Below are 22389 nucleotides of genomic sequence, written 5' to 3'. Positions count from 1 at the left end.
AGAGACTTTTGAAAATACTATCTGATATCACTTCCCCACCACCACACACACATTTCACAAGCTGAATATTCGTATTCCAGGCTGGTTGTCAGTACATGGTGTGAAGTATACGATACATGCTGCAGTCATCACACACCAACAGTCGCAAGAACCTGGCCTTGTACTGTACAACTGTGTTTAATGATGTAACAATGAGTCAAACACTTTTTTTTTTTTGCTTTGGGGTGTTTTATTTTTAACTATGTGTATAGGGACGGGGCATGTGTGAGTGGGAGCCTGGGGAGGACAGAGGAAGGTATTAAAGGAAGAGATGTAGTCATCCTGTAGACAGGATGTCGTGAGGTGGGCGCTGAGAACCAAACTCAAGTCGTTTGCAGGAACAGTACATAATTTACTTAACTACTGAGCTATCTCTCAGGCCCACCCCACCACACTCTAAGTTGTGTGATAAATTACAAGTGTCAGACAATGGAATATCTACTTTGATTTCGATTTCATGAATACACACAACAAACACCTCATTTCGCAACAACCAATTGTAATGTGTAGCTATTTGCATTTCTTATACTTTTTCTAGGTCACTAAACGGATTCTTCTATTGCACGGTGATGCACACCCGTGACCCCCAGCACTTAGGGAGTGGGAGCAGGAAGATCAGAAGTTTAAGGTCATTGTCAGCACTGCCTAGTGAGTTTGAGGCTGGCCTGAGCTACACCAGAGTCTATTTTACAAACAAAAATCAAAATAATGAAATAAATCTAAAATAAATAACCAGCCAGGTGGTGGTGGCACACGCCTTTAATCTCAGCACTCGGGAGGCAGAGGCAGGAGTATCTCTGTGAGCTCGAGGCCAGCCTGGTCTACAAGAGCTAGTTCCAGGGCAGGCAACAAAGTGACACAGAGAAACCCTGTCTCGAAAAACCAAAAATAAATAAATAACCAAAAAAAATTATATCCAGAACATCCCCTTTCTCAAGAAACTCTACATGCTTACTGTTCTCTTCCATATGTCGTTCAGTGCACGAAGGCACAACTTTCCATGATACTGTATTGTTTCCAATAGGAGGGGGCTGATAGCTTTCTTTCTAGTAAGTTCTTCAACCTATCAGATGGATTATCTTGCAGGGTGGAGCATCAATAACCTACAGAATAAATTACCTTCACCCCACTCTCGTGCAGTCTTTTACGAGCGCCATTTCACTATGCAACAACTGCAGACAGCAACTGTGCTGGGAGAATCCCTTCCAGGATGCACGGAATTAGCTGGAGCTGTTTGCAAAACTCCCTGAATGGCCTTGAGCCCCAGCCGAGGGCTTGAAGCACAGTCTTTTACAATGTTGCTTTTTAATTATAGGTCTGAGGAGGATCAGGGAGCTCCTTACCAACTTATCAGCATGTTAATTGAAAATAGTGAGGAAAATGGTTTGCACCTAGACTCTATAGGCTGCTGTTGCCTTAGAAATATGTATGTGCAGCCAGTAAACAGAAAAATCCCAGGTGAACCTCCATGTTGTGATCCCTGGGTTCAAAGTATACCTTGCATCCACCAGAGATCCAAGATAAGATGCATCTGGATAGGTGCTTATAGAAGGCACCTCACCTCTCTGGGTCTCTTGCCCCAGATAGCCTTTGATTATGGGCACATTTTTTGTTACTACTATTGCCCAAAGACAGAGATGCAAGCGTGGGTGGTATTATTCACCAAGGGAAAACCTGGATGCAGTTACTGAAGGACTATAGCATGAGTTCTGGGTAGATGATAGCCAGAGTGGTCCAGGCCTTACCTGGCACCAGACTCCGTCAGATGGAGACCCCCTGCTGGAGGAGTCATGCATTGTCTCAGCAGTGCTTCCTACACATTTGTTTATGCTTGCACTTAAGCAGGTAATGGTCCATAAGTTCCTGTAGGAAGCGATAGATCTTGGAATTGATGAGACCTTGAAGACTAAGGCACTTTTAAGACCTACTCAACAGTTATACAACTATTCAATCCAGCTTATGCGCTGGCTAGGTTTACGTCAACTTGACACAAACTATAGTCATCGGTGAGGAGGAAACCTTGAAGGAGAAAATACCTCCATAAGTTCAGGCCGTAAGCAAGTCTATAGGGCATTTTCTTAATTAGTGATTGATGAAGGAGGGCCCAGCCCATTGTGAGTGGGTTCATCCTTGGGCTGGTGGCTCTGGGTTTTATAAGGTAGCAGGTTGAGGAAGCCAGTAAGCAGTATTCCTCTATGGTATCTGCATCAACTTCTGCATCCAGGCTCCTGCCCTGTTTGAGTTCCCGTCCTGACTTCCTTTGATGATGAACAGTGATGTGGAAGTATAAGCTAATTTAGTCCCTCCCCAAGTTGCTTTGGTCATGGTGCTTCATCACAGCAATAGTAACCCTAAGATAGTTCCAAATGAAATTAGCTGAACCCTACTCCCCCAAGACATGTGTACTATACTCTCAGCATGGTGTTGAGCACATTGAATAGTCTTTTCTAGACAATACTTGGTCCTTCCAAGAAACTCCAAAATAGCCTTCCCTTATGACCTTTGGCATTCTGAGTGGACTCTCTTGTTGGCATCATCCTAGTTCCCCAGAAAACTTCAAGAACATGTCATTTACATTTCCAGGGTGGTACTGAAACCACCAAGAGTTATTTATAGGTAGTGTGAAAGAAGTAGCCATAATGCGTGGAATGAAACTTTCTAGGGATGTGGGGAGACCCAGAGATCTGTAGATAAATGTAGCAATCAGGGCTGGTATGGTTTGGTTAATCAATTTTCTAATGTGTTATCAGCATATATTAATTACATACAATAAGGGTGTATTATGAACCTGTGACATGTGCACATAAAACTTTTGTATCATATTCACATTGTTATCCTCTTCTAGTCCCCTTAGAACAAGCTCTTGACATAAAGTTGGAAGTCAGGAACTTTGGAGAAGAGGAACAGTGGATGATCTTGAGGTAGTAAGTCCTTTCAGGCTCCAGGACAGTAGGAATGTAAGCTTACGGTGTGATTTACCAAGGAAAATCCTGGAAGTCGTTACTGAAGGACAAAAGTATGGGTTCCAGATGAGTGACAACCAGATGGGAAGGCTTTTTTTTTCTTTCTAATGCTACCTTGGAACACTGAATAATATTTTAGTTGATTTTATTGAGCTCGACATTTTTCTCTGCTCCCCTCCCTTCCTCTCTCCTCCCCTTCAACCCTCTCCCGTGGTCCCATGCTCCAAATTTACTCATGAGAACTTGTCTTTTTCTACTTCTCATGTAGATTAGATCCATGTATGTCTCTTAAGGTCCTCATTGTTGTCTAGGTTCTCTGGGATTGTGAATTGCAGGCTGGTTTTCTTTGCTTTGTGTTTAAAAACAACTTATGGGTGAGTACATATGATAATTGTCTTTCTAGGTCTGGGTTACCTCACTCAATATGATGTTTTTTAGCTCCATCCACTTGCCTGCAATTTCAAAATGTCATTAATTTTTTCTGCTGTGTAGTACTCCATTGTGTAAATGTACCACATTTTCTTTGTCCATTCTTTGGTTGAGGAGCATTTAGGTTGTTTCCAGGTTCTGGCTATGACAAACAACACTGCTATGAACATAGTTGAGCATGTGTCCTTGTGGCACAATTGAGCATCCTTAGATATATACCCAAAAGTGATATTGTTGGGTATTGAGGAAGGTTGTTTCCTAATTTTCTGAGAAATCGCCACACTAACATTGAAAAGAGTTTGCATTCATACCAGCAATGGAAGAGTGTTGTCCTTACCCCACATCCTCTCCAGCATAAGCTGTCACCAGTGTTTTTTATCTTGGCCATTCTTACAGGTGTAAGATGGAATCTCAGGAGTTGTTTTGATTTGCATTTCTCTAATGACTAAGGTTGTTGAGCATTTCCTTAAGAGTCTTTCAGCCATTTTAGATTCCTCTGTTGAGAGTTCTCTATTTAGGTCTGTACTCCTTTTTTTATTGGCTTATTTGTTCATTTGATGACCAATTTCTTGAGTTCTTTGTATATTTTGGAGATCAGACCTCTGTCTGATGTGGGGTTGGTGACAGAATTGGAAGGCTTTAACTGATACTAGATTCCATGACACAAAGCATCCTGCTGGAGGAGCCATGCACTGTCTCAGCAACACTTCCTACGCATCTATATACCCGAAGTTAAGCTGGTAATGGTCCATTTATGTAAATGAGCATATGGACCTCTAGCACTGAACGTAGATTAAGGTCATTTCATGCCACACGGTGATGTGAGCGTATCCTGGGGTCAATCTGATGTCTAGATCTCCATCAGTGCAAATAGTCAAGCACTGTGTCACGGGGTTAAGGAGATTAGCTGAGGGGTGTGCAGCACTGGGTAAGGAACACATAGTGGATAGAAGCAGGCGTAGATTGTAGGTCACAAATAAGAACATTGCTGAAAAGAGCAGAAGGCAGGGGTTAGGAGGAAAAAGAGCAGGATTCAGGTTTAGAATAGGGTCAGCGGGGCCAGGGATGGAGCTCAGTGTGCTTACCCAATAAGAACAAAAAGCCTTAGGTTTGATCCTCAGCACCACACAAAGCCAGTATAGTGGCACACGTCTGTAATCCTAGCACTAGAGAAGTGAGGCAGAAGGATCTAAAGTTCAAGGTCATCCTCAGCTATATAGCAAATTTGATGCAGGAGACCCTGTCTCAAAACGGGGAGGGCTATCATTCGTTGAAGGATGTCTTAACCTTTCATGAATGGCCTGGCATAATCCCACTGGGTCCTATAACTGAAAATCTTCAGCCAGGCTGAAGAGAACGCTCAGAAGTTAGGAACTCTGGCTGTTCTTCCAGCGGTCCTGAGTTCAATCTTCAGCAACCACATGGTGGCTCACAACCATCTGTAATGAGAGCTGGTGCTCTTTTCTGGAATATAGGCAGAACACCATATACATAGTAAACAAATCTTTAAAAAAAGAAAGTCTTCAGCCATGTCACCAATGTGTTAAACATACTTAATACTTAAGAATCACAATCACCTTTTATGCCGGTTATAGCTTTCTATAGTTGAATCAGTAGCAATGATCTTCTCTGGTCCTGGATAAACAATGCTACAGCCCTGACTATTCTCGCCTTCGGTTGGTTAATAAACAGTAGCGCTAAGGCTCTAGGCTACATAGTGTCATTTGTCTCACATTCCTCTTCACATATTTTGTTAACAAATCAGATGTATGGTAAGTATGAAATTAATACTGTAAGATTAATACATCTTGCATTTTAGCTTGTTTATTTTATTTTTTTTCGAGACAGGTTTTCTCTGTAGCTTTGGAGACTGTCCTGAAACTTGCTCTGTAGACCAGGCTGGCTTCGAACTCACAGAGATCCACTCGTCTCTGCCTCCCAAGTGCTGGGCTTAAAGGCGTGCGCCACCACCGCCCGGCTTAGCTGGTTTAGCATGTTTGTGCAAGCTCTTTGCCATTTCTACTGTGAAGAGTTTTTGGCCTGTGGCTCCTCCCCAGGAGGGTAGACTTGACATTGTTTTCACCTCGAGAGCCACTCTGAGGCTGGGTCACTCAGGCCATCAGCATCTACCTTACTCACCAGATGGCTCACTCTTGGAGCTGCGAGCTCCCATACCAGACTTTCTCTAAGCTTCTCTAGATCCTTTGATCCGAAGCCCTTGTCTCCGAAGCATGCCGGTGCAGGCAGCAGCTATGGAAATGGACTAACCTTTAGACCAGGAGTTGGCAGACATTGTAAAAGACCGGATTATACGGCTTTGGAAGCATATAATCTCCAGTACAACTACTCAACCCTGCTGCTTCAGTGCAAAATCACACAAACGATATGCACATGAACAGCTGTGTTTCAGCAATGCTGGTGCACAAAGCCAGGCCACAGATTCCCAGGTTCTGTCTCGCTGAGGTCGCTCTAGGTGCTAGTCCCTCCAGGGTTGAAGACAGAGACTACAGAGAAAAGATAATCCATTTCTGCTGTCCAAATCCAGGAACCTAGTGAACTGGCCACTGCTTCATTCCCACTGCATCTATGGTAGCCTGTAAAACAGTACTGTACAGGGTAGGTCTCATTAACAAAGTCAGATTTGGAGCTGGGAAGTTGGCTCAGTGGTTAAAAGCATTTGTTGCTCTTGCAGAAAACCATCTGGTGGCTCACAACTACCTGTTACTACATTCCAGGAGATCCAATATGTTCTTCTAACCTCCAAGGGTACCAGGCATACACAACATGCAGTCAAAACAGCCACACACATAAAAAACGATAAACTGAAAAAAGAAAGGCAGATCTATGCTGAACACGATGGTACACACCTTTAATTCTAGCACACTGGAAGACAGAGCAAATGGATCTCTGTGAAACTGAGGCTAGTCTGGTTTACAAAGTGAATTCTATGCCAACTAGGGCTAAATAGTGAGACCTTGACTTTTTTTTTTTTTAAGATTTATGTATTTATTATGTATACAGGGTTCTGCCTGCAAGTATGCCTGCAGGCCAGAAGAGGACACCAGATCCCGTTACAGATGGTTGTGAGCCACCATGTGGTTCCTGGGAATTGAACTCAGGACCTCTGGAAGAGCAGTCAGTGCTCTCAACCACTGAGCCATCTCTCCAGCCCAAGACCTTGTCTTTAAAGGAAAATAAAGTGAGATTTAAGCACGACATAGTGGCACGCACATGTAGTTCTAGTACCCAGAAGGCCAGGGTATTTGCTTGAGCCAGGAATTCAAATCCCACCTGGGTAACATAGCAAGACCCTGTTTGTCCTAGGTAGGTTTCTGTTGCTGTGATAAACGTGACCAAAAGCAAATGTATTTCAGCTTACAGCTGAAGTCCATCATGTGGGGAAGTGTAGTGGCTTTTCATTTGTGTTTTCATAAATAAAGCTTGTCTGAAGGTCAGTGCAAAGCACCCACACTAGTCAGCCACACAGGCTGTGAAGTGGTGGCACACAGCTTTAATCCCAGCAGCCACACTGGTTAGCCATAGAGGCTGGGTGGTAATTGTTGCATGCCTTAATTCCAGCACTAGAGAGGAATATAAAACAGGAGGAGACAGCTCTCATGCACAGTCTCATTCTGAGATTCCTGGGAAAAGGATCGCCATTTCGGACTGAGGTAGAGGTAAGAGCCAGTGGCTGGCTGTTTTGCTTTTCTGATCTTCAGGTTGAACCCCAATATCTGTCTCTGAGTTTTTATTATTCATGCTACAGGGAAGTCAGGGCCAGAATTCAAGGCGGGAACCTACAGGCAAGAACTGAAGCAGAGACCGTGCAGGAATGCTCTTTTCTGGCTTGTTCCTCCTGGCTTGCTTAGTTTGCTTTCTTATACATCCCAGGACTACCTACGTAGGGATGCACTGTCCCCAGTACACTGGGCTCTCTTATATCACCAATCATGGGACTTTAATCCTTTATTTCTGGTTTGGCGTCTTCCCGGGATAGAGATACCAGGAGCTGATTGTATCACAGTGCTTGTCTGCCTACCCTTAGTTTCAGTAATAAATATTCTAAATTCATTAGGGTGATTCACTCTAGGCCCTAAAGCGACCTCATCTCAAAACAAATCGTTCTATTTCCTTTAAGAAAGCATTGTATAAAATGTAAGGTATCACTGTGGTGGCTAGAAAAAGTACCTTTTATTTCTTTGCGATTTACAACAGAATTCAGTTTGCTGCTGCTGTCTGGGACCTTCCATCCTTTCCCACTCCAGCACTGTTCCTTTCCACCCCTGCTTTGCACACTTTCATCAGACCTCATCATCTCCCTGCTTCTCTTAGACTTCTTTCGGGATTCGGCTTCGTTCTCCCTAGCGAGCTTCTCTGGTGGATGCTGCAAACTTCTGACGCCAGGGTCCGCTCTTGCTCCTCAGAAGCCTGGAGGAGGATCCGGCTCAGCAGGGTATACTGCCACTGTGGCCACAGACTCTATAACACTGCTGCTAGCGCCTCCCAAGCCAGGAGAGCCTGGACTGCAGGGTTGCTGTCGTCCCAAGGCAGCTGGACTCACTAACCCTTAAAGATGTGGGGTCTGCATCCTATGCACGCCACTAAACTCTCCCTTTCCTGTTTCCAAGCCCTTCCTACCCCCACAAAGTGAGCAAAATGAGACTCCGAGGTTGCCGGGTGGCCAGAGACCCTCTCTCTTCTCGATCATGCTTTTTCTTAGTACCCTTTACTTCCTCTCGGTCTCTCAGTCCTTGTAGCCCAAGATAGTGGCCCTCCTTTTCTCGCTACTAGCTTCCTTTCCTTCTCCAGCACCTCCCTCTAGTCTTCCACACCCTCAGGTCTGGGTGACCTGCTGGGATCGACCCTAGCTTCACTCGCTTCTGCCCCGCCCTTCCACCCTCCCTAGGGCTAGGCCTTGGGTCCACCCCCCTTCTCTAGTTCCCTCCTTCCTTCTTTGCCCTTCCTTCTTCCCGCCCCCTGCCCACAGTAACCTGCTGGCCCCGCCCAGGCCTGAGCCCCGGGCCCGCCTCCCTTTTCCAACCTACAACGCCAGTGATCCAGAACTCGGCGCTGCCACTTCGGCGCCTGCTGCCTCGGCGGCCGGGACTGCGGCGCTACACCCGCTCGCTCGGGCGGCCACCGGCGAGTTCGGGACTTTGTGGGTCGGTGCATCTGTCCAGAGAGAACTTCCAGATCCACGGGCTCCGCGATGGTTCTGGCCCCGTTGTTGCTTGGGCTGCTGCTGCTTCCCGCGCCCTGCAGAGGTGAGTGCGAGGTCCCGAAGGTCTGCTGCAACTCCAGCTAGCCGTCGAGGGTCCTGGGGGATCCCCAGCCGGATAACGGGGTGCACGTCCTAGTGGAACCAGCACCCGTGGGCACAAAGGGCTCCGCGTTACCACAGAGGGTAACGAGTCGCTTTGGGAGCACTAAGTTAGAACCTGTGTGGAACGCAACACTCAGGTCTAGTATGGCATGCGCCGAAAACTTTCCCCTCAACACTGCCCAGTGGCCTGGCCGCGCTTTGGCGGGATTTCTGCGAGTCACAGACCAGGGTGCCTAAGGCAATCTCACGCCGCAAACCAGTGAGCGGCTGCGAAAGTTGGGTGTCGCTGTTAGCGGGTGGCGTTGGACTGAGGCTGGTTGTCCCGCCAGGGAAAGACTGGTTTTGGCTTCTCCACCGGGCTCTAGTGAGCTGCAGGGACAGCCTGTGAGAGTAGAGGCCTGGAAAAGATCAGAGGGGGACGACACACAAGCCTTTCACCATTACTACTGTGGAGCAGAATCTGTTGTGTTTGGGTAGCTTCTACGTTCATCTCGGACCTGCTAAAGTGTTCACACTTGAGTTTCAACGTGACACAAAGGATTGGTTAGCACAAACAAGTACGGCAGGTTTCTCCAACAGATGACACTTTGTGAAGAGGCTGGGAAAGAAATGAACCAGGCTTTACCAAAAGAAATTGGGGGGGGGGGGTTGGATGACTAAATCAGCACGTTTCAGATATTGCCCCTGCCCTAAAAGGGCAGTCAAAATGTGGTTTTATCTCTTTTGCTCTCCAATCTGGTTGACTAAAGTTTGTCTTTTAAGAATACCTGTGAAGTTCGGTTTACAGTCTAGCTACAAACCTCGTTCTTCCTTTCAAAGTTCATTTGCTCAAGTGAGCATTTCTTTATAGCACAATAATAAAAACCCAGAGACAGAAATTGGGGTTCAACCTGAAAATCAGAAAAGCGGTCCCCCAGCCTTGGTAGAGGTAAGACTTCTCTAGTGGCTTGGCTGCTCTGCTTTTCTAGTTTGCAGGTTGAACCCCAATTTCTGTCTCTCGGTTTTTATTATTCGTGCTACATTTCTTGAAGAATTCTCTTCTTGCGCACTAAATTACAGAAGCGATTTGTAGTTTGAGGCAACATGACAATTTGAAACAAATATCGAGAGCCAAAGGCAAGCAAAGAACTGAGAGGGCTCTGTTCGCCATCACCAAATCCTCAAAAATTCCTCAGCCTTTCTGCCAGGTCTACTCCTAATCTGCTGCAAGTCGGGTGTGCTCGCTGCTGGTGCTGGCCAGCCACACCGCGTTCTGTGTGGTGATGTGGTGAGCACCGGAGGAGTAATAGGAACCAAAGCTTTTGTTGAATGCTTTAAAAGCTATGCTATATTTTCTGAATTTTGAAAAAGTTTTGATGATGAAGTTTTGTAATTGATAGATTTAGTCGGATAACCACAGACAGTCTTAAAATTCACACCAAGGAAGAATGTACGTTTCTCCGTATTTTTCTCCTAACAGAATTGAGTTGCTGAGGAAGGAGCATTTCAGATGTTCCGATCCTTCCTCTCTGCTCTGTCCCAGATCAGAGTGGGAGGTGGGGCTGGCGGGGCATCTTTCTCTAGCAGGGGAGGGAAAGAACAAGGAGGAGGAGACTTGAAGGTGCATAAAAGTGAAGCCAGTCTGATGCCCTAGTCCGTGACTGAGAACTGTAAGCCCTGAGAGCAAACCGGGCTTTTCAAATAGTTGAATTCTTAAATTGACACTGAAAACAGATGTTCCAATGAATTTTAAACATTTCCCAAAGAGAACTCTAAGCGGTTCTGTTGTTTATAGCCATTTTTTTTAAAACAACTTCCATTGCTATTTGGAAATAAGCAGTGTTTATTTTAATAAATGAGTGAATGGATTTTTGTAAAGTTCCTTAAGGTGGTGAGCAAGACATAATTTTTTTGTTTTGTTTTGTTTTGTTTTTCAAGACAGGGTTTCTCTGTGGTTTTGGAGCCTGTCCTGGAACTAGCTCTTGTAGACCAGGCTGGTCTCGAACTCACAGAGATCCGCCTGCCTCTGCCTCCCGAGTGCTGGGATTAAAGGCGTGCGCCACCACCGCCCGGCTAAGACATAATTATTTTTAAATTTACAATGTTATGTTTTGAATTATTATTATTTTAAATTTAAACTGGATGGATGTTTTGCTTGCATGTTTGTCTGTGTATCATGTGCATGTCTGGTTCCCAAGGAGACCGGAAGAGGGCATTGGACCCCCTAGAATAGGAGTTACAGGTGGTATGGAACCACCATGTGGGTGCTGGGAATTGAACATGGGTCCATTAGAGGAGCAGTCAGTTCTCTTAACCACTGAGCTATTTCTCCAGCTTATAATTATGCTTTTAAGCCTTTCTTTTTGAAAGAGTCTCTAGATAATTCTGGAAAGAGGACTAGTGAGTCATAAGAGATTGCCAGGTAGAAAAGATGAGTTGGGACATTGCATACTCATGGACCCCAGCAACTTCCCACACAACAGCCAGAACTGGACATTTCATTGCATCCAATTGCGCTGTCCCCAAATGAAGCATCCTCAATGGTTTCCTCTTCCTCGCCTGATTTCCAGAGCCTCTGCCTCCCTGTCCGATTCATATCTAGTCATTTCCCCCTGTTCCTGCTGATCTGGTAACCTCTATATCACCTTCCTCACACTGAACAACTTTTAAAAAGAGATGTGTTTATTTTTATTTCATGTCTGTGTGTGTTTTGTCTGCATGTGCGCTATGCATGCCCAGGGCCCAGGGAGGCCAGAAGAAGAGTGTCTGCTCCCCTGTGATTGGAGTTTCAGGAAGTTGGCAATCACCCAAGTGAGTGCTGGTAGTGGAGCTGTGGTCCTCTGCAAGAGCAGGGACCTAACCACTGAACCATCTCTCCAGTCCTCCAAAAATAAAACCACAATTTTAACAGCTCCTTGACCAGGAGTACATTGCTCCGTGTACCTTGACTTTGAATAAAGATCCGCAGTTTTGTCATAGCTCCGAACACATGACTCTGGGTTGGACTGCATCTACATGGTGGCAACACAGGGCTGAACTCTAGGAACCTCGGGGAGGCGGTTCAGTCTCAGAACCTTCAGACTGTTTTTGGGACAGTGGGGCACTATTTCAGAGAGCTGTTGTGGTATAGTTAGTTTTTCAGCTTGGCACAAACCTAAACATACCTGGGATCAAGGAAGCTCGGCTGAGAAACAGAGATTGGCCTGTGGGTATCTCTGTTGGGGTATTTTCTTAATTGGTAATCAGCCTACTGTGGGTGGAACCATCCCTGGCTAAGTGGGCCTGGGCTATGCAGGAAGCTGAGTAAGACCTAGGGAACAAGTTAGTAAACAGCGTTCCTCTGTAGTTTCTCCTTCAGTTCCTGCCTTCAGGTCCCTGTCTCCCTGGAAATCCTGAACCCATAGCAGTGATTAGCAATGGTCCTCTGTGCTTCTATATTCAAAATTGGGGTAGGTAATTGTTCTTCCTAGACAAAAAGTGTTGAGTGGAACGTTTTGAGGGTTCCCCCCCCCTTTCCTGGAATGCTTCCTTGATAAAACCTTGAAATATGAGGGTAGAAGATTCAGCTGTAGCACAATTGTTAGAGCTCTTGTCTGGCAGTTACCATGCCCTGGGTGCAATTCCCAGCACAGCATAAAACAGGGAAGGGGAGTGGCTCACCAGGCCTCACGCCTACCTGAAGAATGATTGACAGATAATGGCTGCTTGGGGACAGTCAATTTTCTTTGAATGTGGTTCTTGGTTAACGATGCTCTGTTGGATGGTCCCACACCCGCGTGATACCTGCAGCACTAATTAGACTCAGCAAGTTGTAAAAAGTAAATATAAAGGGGATATGAAGTTGGGAGGGGGATCCAAGAAGAGTTAAGCCGGGGGGGGGGGTAGAGTAGTGGATATCAAAATACATGATATACATGTATGGAATTCTCAAATAAAAAGTTAAAAATTATACACGCACACACACACAAAGTGTGCTGCCTTATACCAACAGTTCCAGCACTCCGAGGTATAGGCAGGAGAGTTAGAAGTTCAAGGTCATGCTTGGCTACACAGCAAGTTTGACAGCCTGGACTACATTAGACCCATCTTCAAAAAAAACAAAACAAAAAAAGCAACAACAACAACAAAAAGAGAGGCTATCAAGGCAGATCTGGGGCTACCCTCTTGGAGTGGTTTGGTGAAGAGGCTCCAGGTGGTCACTCTGCATGCCTAAGTTCTTGGCTATAGCTCTTTAGTAGTTCTGCCAGCAAAACCCTACCAGGAGCAGACTTTCTCAGGATAGACTGGCACTACCTACCCCTGCCCCCTACCTTCCATGTGAAGTGCAAACTTGGCACAGGAACAGCTTCCTGTCATCTGCCTCACAGGAAGGCATCAAAATGAGGTCCAGTTCTGGCTCTGCTTTTCCTACATAGCTCTACACCAAAGTGGGTGGGGGTTTGTTTTGGGTTTCGTTTCGTTTGTTTTGGTTCCGGCTTTTTAAGTGACTGCGTCCAGGTCTTTCCTTTGGTGTCCCTCCAGAAGAAATGAGCATTGTTAATTCCATGCAGATATGAGGGTTTGTGGGTAGCTTGGACTGGGGGAAGTGGGGAGGGAGGGAGGTCCCATGTGCCTTCTTGCTTGACTCAGTGTCAAGCGCTGTCAGAGACCTTTGCTGGCCAGGAGGAAGAACCAATCTCTCTTCCAATCTCACGCTGGGTGTCCATCAACCCCTGACCTTAGGTTACCCTGTGGTTACCTCTTCACTGTGCCTGCTTGCATGCCTGTAGCTGAAATGCTGAAGATGCAGTCTGCTAGAGTGGAGCATTCGGTTCCGATCTGTGGGCTCCTTTTAGGGAACAAGAATACTAAGAAACTTGTCACCCAAGGGTGTTCTCAGTCACCACAAGTTGTTTGCTTGGTTTTGTGGTCTATACCTTGGTTTGTAATAGGTGGGAAGTTCTTTACCATAGCAAGAACCCTGGTTTTGTTGAGACCCCACACTCGGCTCCAGCTGCACTTTGGGCAGATGGAAGCCTGCTGCTTCCCTTCGCCTGGCCTCTGTCAGTTGGAGGGACCCAGTGGATGTGTGGGTACCTGAAGTCCCAGACAGCCTTGTCCTGGTCGCCTCCTCAGGCTCTGGTGTTTTAGTGACAAGGAAAGATGATTGCTCCTTGAGGAGACCCTTCAGGAAATCTACAGTTACCTCAAAGTATCTTATTCTTTCCTTCTTGCCTATTTATCTGTCATCGTTTGACTCAATGATCAAGTGGATTTTCTGTAAATCTTGAGGTGTCACGGGGACAGATGGGGCCGGGGTGAGAAAAAGCAAAAGCAGAGATGTTGGCCAAGGTCATGCACAAGAAGTTTTATATCTAAAACCAAGATGTTCCATTGATTTTGAGGGGATGAAGTCTATTTTATCTCATTAGCTCAGCAATGGATTTTTCTGGTTATTCATTTGCTCCATCTGTGTTTCTCTTTGTACTCAGAACCTTCAGAACCTTTCTCAATTGGTCTTTTCAAAAATGCTGTCTAGCCCAGCATGATGTGATCTGTACAGAGTTGGTGTCCCATTCAGTTGCCCTCTGGATAGACTGTCTGCAACTCACGGGCCTCAGATGTGTAATTAGGCAAACACTCTGATAGAGATCCCTTTTCTGGAAGACACGTCCCTCCTGTTGACTTACAACACCTAGATGATTCGCTCACGCTCAGAAAACATGCAGTTGCGTTATCAAACAATCTCTCTCTCTCTCTTACACACACACACATACACACGCACACAAGCACGCGCACACGCGCGCACACACACACACTTACCTCATAAGTTTACAATTTTGTGTTGGGCTTCACTTGTAGCTTGAGCCACATTCCGCCCTCTGACCCTGGGTTGGATACCCTGAAGCTGCTTGCCCTTGCAGGCTCTAATTACCTCAGCATCCAGGGACTCTAGCCGTGGTGGTAGGATCTGCCTTAGCCACACTCTCTCCTCATTAGATACACAAAGGAAAGCCTTGTTTGTTTTGGAAAAAGTGTTGTTTTGCTATCTTAAGCCTTCAGGGCTTCTAGTCAAAGCTTCTAACAGCATACTTTCCTCCTTATGGCTTTGATGCAAGGGTTTCACGAGTAAGAACAGGCTGTCTTTGTGGAGGATATTAGAACAGGACTCAAAGTAGCTGAAGTTGCTTTCTGTGCCCACACTGCTCAAGGAGCTCTCTGGGAGCTGATAAATATTCATGGATTCCCCCATTGCTGCATGGATCTGGTGACTGCTGTTCCAGTTTTGCTGTGAATGGCCCTTGGCCTTTGGCACAGAGGAAGTGAAACCAGCTTGTAAGCACTTTGACAGTTCTCCACGTGACTTGGAAAAAGTAGGTGAAATCGGTGTTTTTTGTTTTTTTGAAAGTTTTAGAGCAAAATTACAAGGAAGCTCGTTGAATTTAGATTTAGTTAAAAACAATAAAAACCAGTCTGGGAGACCAACATGTGAGTTCGAGTCAGATTTTTGTTTTGCAGGGAAACCTGGGTTATAGTGCGGTGTCCTTTTGTCAGTGGGCAGAGCGGAGAGGTGAGTCTGGGTAGCACACATTTCTGCCAGGAGGAAAAAGGAGATGGGACACTTTCTTGCAACTGGACCCAGCGCTCTAGCCCTGGCTGGTATTCTGGATGTGAGCAGCAGTCAGTTTCCATTATGCGATGGTGAAATGGGGACAGAGGGTGGAGTAGGATTTAAAGCACCAAGCGCTCAGTTAGCTCTTCAGTGTTGCCAGCTACCTTCCTGCCTGCCTATGCTGCCCGTGCCCCCCAGTGAAATAACCCCTCCAGCTCTGTCTAGAGAAATAGAATAGCCTAGAAAAGCAAAGTCATCTTTCTGAGAATACTAGACTTCTCTGAACAAATCATGAGGTCTTCCTGATAAATATGCGGGGAGAATGCGCTCTTGGGTGATGGGTGACATGAAGGATCCTAAATTTTCCTGGAGTAGATGGGATGGGGCATGCCCTCTAGAGAGAACAGTAGAATCCTTAGGGTCAGAGGGAGACTGACATCAGTTTTAAAAGTCTGTTCATTTAGTGTTATGTGTACTTTTTTTTACTTGGAAAAACCCACAAATGTACTATGTACAATCAAATGTAAGCCATCTAAGTATCTTGACTGAAGGATAAGCGTAAGGTAACTGAGGCAGAGGCCGTCAACAGGAGGGGAGGCGTGGTGGGGTTTTGTTGTTGTTGTTGTTCTGGTTTTTGTTTTTGTTTGTTTGTTGAGACAAGGTTTCTCTGTGTAACAGCCCTGGCTGTCCTGGAACTCCATAGAACAGGCTGGTCTTAACTCAGAGATCTTCCTGCTTCTGTTTCTTGAGTACTTGGATTAAAGGTGTGCACTACCATGGCCAGCTAGGAAGGTAAGCTTTAAACCCATCTAAAAAGTCCTTTCAAGACTCAGCTGCCCAGGCCAGCCCAGGACCTGTGGACTCGATCTTTGTGGGTGTGGCCCTGCCCTGTCTGGGCAGTCTAAGTCACCTCTCTAATTGTACCCCACAGAGCCAGTGTGTCTGAAATCTGATCCTTGGGAAAGGTTAGGGAGCCCAGGAGGGAATGTTTTAGAACCTAGCCTTGAATTTAGGATTGAAATAGTTGTGTTTATCCAAGGAAAGGGGCAGGGCTTCAGCCAGAGTGAGAAGTGCGGTGGATTTTCAAGCCAGTTGTTATTGTGGTTTTAAGACCTGCAGGAGGAGGGATGAGGGCAAAGTTTCCTCTCTAAGCCACATCTCATAAGGATGTTGTGACTAATTAGGTGGACCGATAAATACAGTAAACTTTGTCTTTTTACCATTGCATTTTTTTTTCTTTTCTAATCTATTCTTTAGTCTTCATACTAAAGATTTATCTCAGTGCAACACAGGAAGTAAGATTCACCCATGCCCTTACCTGGTGTAGGAGGTCCTTCTGTCTATGTGTTGCTTTCACTGGTTGAATAAAGAAAATGCCTTGGCCTTTTGATAGGGCAGCACTTAGGTAGGCGTAGTAGACAGAACTGAATGCTGGGAAGAAAAGCAGAGAGAGAGCCACCATGGAACTGCCAGGTCAGACATGCTGAATCTTTTCTGGTAAGCCATGACCTCGTGGTATTATACAGATTATTAAAAATGGGTTAAATCAAGATGTGAGAGTTAGCCAATAAGAGGTTAGACATAATGGGCCAGGCAGTGATTTAATTAATACAATTTTTAATTAATACAATTTCTGTGTGGTTATTTTGGGTGTAAGCTAGCCGGGCGGCCAGGACAAACAAAGGGCCCCCGCTCTCCTTGCAACACTTACCATCCAGTGTAAGAGGTCAAATGTTAGCTATACAGGTTGTGACTCGTTTCAACCCTTTTAGTCTCCCTTCATGTCAAGAACATGAGTGGCAGATGGGTTGAAATGCAGGCCTGGTTTTATGCTTCATGGTTTCAGATAGCTTCTTATGCAGCTCAGGTTATTATAGACCTGAGAATAACCTTGGACTTCTGATCCTCATACCTCTGTGCTAGGATCACAGGGGTTTGCTACCATGTCTGGTACTTATGCAGTGCTGGCTGAGGCTGAAACCCAGGGCCTCCTGCATACTAGGGAGGCACTCTACCAACTGAGCCCCATCTTCATGGGTACATATGTGAATGTGCCATACATTTATTGATGTATTAATGCCAAACAATAATTTTTTTCTTTTAAAAATGCATTAGAGTCACATGTATGTACCTGAGTATGGGTGTGTGCATATGAGTACAGGTGCCTGTGGGGACCAGAGGCATCAGCGCTCCCTGGAGTTACAGGTGATTAATAAGCCCCCATGCGTGGGTTCTCAGACCCCCTGCAAGGACAGTCAGTCCTCTGACCTGTGAGCCATCTCTTCCTTCCCCAGATACACCAATTTCTAAGTGTGGAACTTGATGAGTTTTGACAAATATTCATGAGAAAGTCACCACCCGAGTTAAGATAGCCCCCAACTTTCATATGCTTCCCAGTGAACATAGACACATGAAAAGTTCAAAGGCTGAGTTGTGGGTTAAAAGCAGTCCACCCTCACAGAGTACCAGTTCTGTGGGGCTGCTCCCTAGGGTGCTGTGGGTGAACATCTGGACACAGCTGTTGCTTCCCCAGTCTTCTCTAGACAGGTCTGCCCTCCTCAGGGTACATGGTGCTGATTTGTCAGTACGGCTGAGGCCTCATTCACTGACCTCCTGAATTCTCATTTGGACCTTCCTCCTTGCCCTTGGTTCTCACATACAGGACCCCTCTTTCTGGTCAGCCAGCTGCAGTGAGAGGCTCTCCAGCGAGGGCCCATAGATGGATACCAGGAAAGAAGAGGAGGTACGACCATAAGAAGCCCCCACCCATCCTTCCTGGCTGTACAGACCCAGTCACAAGGGCCCCACCATTAAGAGAGGATGACATTTTAAAAATACTTATTTTTACTTTGGGTTTAATATTTTTTCTGTTTTGAGTGTTTGCTTGCAGATTTGTATGCAGTGAGGGCAAGCAGGCAAAGAGCAAAAGCTTTCGTCTTCCGTGTCCTTTTATATAGACTGCCTCAGGAAGGTGTGGCTCAGATTTAGAGTGGGCCTTTTCCCCTCAAATGAGCCAGTAAAGAAAATCCTTTACAGGTATGCCCAGCTGCTGGGGTCTCAGTTGATTCCAGATGTGGTCGAGTTGACAACAGATTAAGCCATCATAAACTGTAGCTCCCTGCTGCTCAGGACCCCTCCCCCTCCTCGGCTGCCATCATCCAGCTTTCTGGTTCCTCTCATTTTGATCGCTTTAACTCTTCCATGTTGTTTGTTGTTGTTTTACATGTTTGCTTTACAAGTGATGGCCAGGATTCTTAACTAAACTTACTACAGAAAGTAGGCAAAGGTTCATCTACGGTGTTATTTAAGTGAACGCTTTGCTCTCTGTCACCTAGAGAGGACTTGAGCAAATTATTCTTGCAAAAGTTTCAGTCTTCCACAATTGTCTCATTTTATAAGGAAATACTTTCCTTAAACGTTTTTTTGTTTTGTTTCTTAAAGAGGAGTTCAGGTTTCTGTGGTCTGGAGTACAGCATAGGTTTAGGAATAGCAAGGTAGAGGAACTGAACTCAGGGGCTGAGAGTCTCTCGCAGCTTTTGGAAGCCCACCTCTGGGCCTTTGAGGGAATCAACTCCAGACCTCCCTTGGTGAGAGGGAACCAGGCTTCATGCCTGTGGCCAGAAAGAATTGCTTCAGAGTCTTTCTGGGGCAGTTGGCAGGCTGCCAGAGGGGAAAGGACGGAAAACCCTTGGTTAAATAAACACTCTGTGTTCGCATTTCATTGTGAGCAGTTGAAGCGGCTTAGTCAGCAGAATTGGTTCCATATGTTTAGCGTCTCCAGGCCAGGCATGAGTAGTTGCATCTCTGAAACAAGGCAGATCAGATGTTGGTGTTATGGAAAGACTCCCTGCCATTCAGTGCTTGTCTGTTCACGGCAGATACTGCCACGTTTGCCCTCAGCCATCCGAAGACGGATGGAATAGCTCCACTTCATGGCTGCTCCAACGCAGTGAGTTCATCAGAAAAGTCACCAGAAGAGATTTCTCAAAATCGTGGTACCCAAACTGTACCTCAGCCATAAAAGTTTTAAAACCTTCCCTGGAAGACTCTGGTGTTCCGTCAGGGTTGAAAACATGGTAGGAAGATTGGGGAGGATGGTGAAAGGTTGCGGTAAGATTCTGGAATGTTCTTCCCGGCTGCATTGGTATCCTTCTACAGAGAGAGCCTAGGAGTTGGGGGTCTGCTTGGGAAGCTGGTATTGCAAAGGACTTCTGCTGAGAAGGAGCAAAATATCCAGAGGCAGGCGGGAAACATCATGCCCTTTGGGTCAAAGGGCAAACATGTTTTTCTTTTTTCCCCCATCCACTTTAGCCCAAAGGAATGTGTGGAGCAAGGGCAGTGGGATGTCACCCTGGTAAGTTCTTTACACTTGGGTCAGGGCTTTGGGACCCTTTCAACCCTCCAAGCTAGGAGACAGAGGCTAGGTAGCTTGACTGGTGGACTGGGGTCCCTGCCTGTTCTTCCAGACATACTACTCTTCATCCCGCTGTGACCCCAGAAGGCTGACCTGTAGTTGCAATAGGTCACCTGTCAATAAATGCCATGGAGCTCTGGCTCCAAGTAATCTCATATGCCACATAGTGGTTGTTTATCTATTGTTTAAATGTTAAAGCTGTGGCCCGTTTGTCATCTGACATGCTGTGCCGACTGGGTCCGTGTGAACATCTATCCCTGCCTCCAACCTGTCTCATTTTCTTCCCACTCTGCGGGGAGCGCTGGACTTTCACTGTCACCGGGGCTTTTTGCCTCCTGCTGTGCCACAGCTGTGAACCCTTGCAAACACGTCAGACCACTGGCCACTCATTCCCCTCTCTTCAAGCTATGCATCCCCATTCCCATTCCCTCCAGTGCCGACTCAAGGCCAGGGGCTGTACACTTACACACAAGCACAGCCCCCGAGCCTTTCTTTGGTTTCTCGAACACCGTCTTGTTCCTGTGATCTGAGGGCAGTCTCTCTGGTGCAGTTAATGCTTACTATGTACAGTTTAGGACTGATCAGGTCAAGTGATCGCTGATAGAAGCTTATATTTTTCCTGCTCCTTTTCTTGAGACCATGTCTCTGGTAACTCACAGCCAGCCTCAGACTTTCACTATCTAGCCAAGGATGACCTTGAACTTCTGATCCTCCCACTCCCCCTCCAGCTGAGTGCTGGGGGAGGCCTGCTACCAGGTCCAGCCGTGCGCAGGGCCAGGGAACAAACTCCCATGAGGCCAGCACTCTACCACTCTAACTCACCAGCCCCATGTGGTTATTCTTGTCTTTTTAGTCCAGAATCCTTTGTATTTGCATAAAGCCAAGCCACACCAAGTGGAAAATTTTTGCCTTTGTTTTTTAATGAAAAAACATGGAATCCGCCAGGTCCACAAGTTAGTGGTACACACAGAATGGGAACTTGGTGATCCAGTTTCTGGCCCCTTCTCCCGAGGAAGGCAGGAGTCCTGGATATGTAGGCCTTCCTGGGAACAGCAGGACAACAGATCATATGACGGGGGGGCCACACGGCTGGAAGGAAAACAGAGCATGCTGAGGTAAAGCATCCTATGGTCCAGTCATGCTACATCTGACCCTGCGTATCTGTGGAGTGGACAGCAAAGAACAGCTAGGGGCTCGAGAGTAAGCCGCCATTCGTGAAACCTCCTTTGGGCCTCCCGATGTTGGGATTAAATTATAGAGCCTGCCGCTGAGAAAGAGTAGAAAGAATAGGCCACAGGTTCCCCAGCTTGTACTTCAGGCTTATTCTTACTCCACCATCTGGGCCAGGAATGCCGTTCCCAAACCCCAGGTTGCCTGGGTTGTGAACCAGATTGATGGTGTCTAACACACCAGGGCGACGGTAGAGAGAGTAGGCTCACTCACCAGAACGCTCTGCCTTACAGGGCTGCTGTCCTGCTCAGCCCACAACTTAGAGAGACCAGATCCAGAAAGTCTACTTGCTGCCCCCCACTACCTACTATCCTGGGGCCTTCAGGGTCAGCTTCCTTCTTCCACCTTAGACTGTGGTCACTGGGCTTCAAGAAAATCAAAATGAGGTTCCTGTTAGGAAAATCTTGTAGAGGAACCTACAACCTATCACCCTGGGGAGATGAAGACCCCTGGAAGCCAAGAGTCTAAAGTAAAACATGATTCATGGCTGTCAGGTACTTGGCCATGGTGCAGCATTTTGCTATGTACTGTCCCTAGTGGATCTCACTGATTGTTCTTAGAACTTGTTTTCCCAAGACTTCAGAAATTGCTACTTCAGAGGGCCACCAAGACAGAATTCAGAGGAAAACCAATGACCAGCATATCAGGCTATATACAGAGAGTGCATCCCAACTCTTGACTCCGTGGTCCTCTCTTCCCCTGGGTTTCAGAGACATCAGTCCATTCTGCATGTCAAGGCAGTGGCAGACTAGGTGGACTTCAGTCTGCTGGAACTAGAGTGCTGAGCTGCCGACTGAGCAAGCATCCCTGCCCACCAGTCCTCACGCACTGTGCTCACCAAATATTCTTGGTCTTAATTGTGAGTTCCGTTAGTTCATCATGCGGAATATACATTGTTTATTGTTATCACAATTCCAGGTCTGTCTTGAGTCTTCACAAAGTCCCTGAGTGTCTGAGCCACTGCAGACGCCTGTCCCAGAGGCATGGCAACCGTCCCAGCACTGCCCTCCCAGCCAAGGCAGTGCCAACCCCTGGCTACCTGTCTTCCCTGTCCACTCTTTAGAATGCTGTACAGTCTCACGGCCATGTTCCGTAGAGGTTCACTGTGTATCAGCTCTAGATCGCACATGATGCAGGACTCTGAGGGTGCCACCTATAGCCTCTGAGAAAATCACAGGCAAGTGTGTTCAGAAAAGCAAAGTTAACCCACATGGAAAGTGGACGTCATACCTAACCAGTTTAGCAATGGGACCGTTAGCTATGGCTTTATCACATCCCACAGGTCTGTCCCTGTACTGAGCACTGGGAAAAAGTGATGGTGACTATGGATTCTAGTCAAGGGCTAAGTGGTGACTGGAAACACAAAGGCACTGGGCAGTGGGGCTTCCCTGTCGAATTCTGGGACAGGGTCTTCCCCAAC

General features: G+C 46.4%; 1 protein-coding gene across 1 annotated transcript in view; it reads left to right on the top strand.

Moving 5' to 3' along the window:
• Positions 1-8513: 8513 nt before the first annotated feature.
• Mertk (MER proto-oncogene, tyrosine kinase) overlaps positions 8514-22389 on the top strand; it is a 101778-nt gene continuing 87902 nt past the window's right edge. The window contains exon 1 of the mRNA XM_057781866.1: positions 8514-8695. Coding sequence (XP_057637849.1) covers positions 8641-8695 — 55 coding nt within the window. The 5' untranslated portion in view covers positions 8514-8640. The remainder of the gene's footprint in view (positions 8696-22389) is intronic.

This window comes from Chionomys nivalis, chromosome 9, assembly GCF_950005125.1.
Source record: "Chionomys nivalis chromosome 9, mChiNiv1.1, whole genome shotgun sequence".
Classification (NCBI taxonomy): domain Eukaryota; kingdom Metazoa; phylum Chordata; class Mammalia; order Rodentia; family Cricetidae; genus Chionomys; species Chionomys nivalis.
The sequence above is the reverse complement of the archived record's forward strand: the minus strand, read 5'-3'. Positions and strand labels throughout refer to the sequence as shown.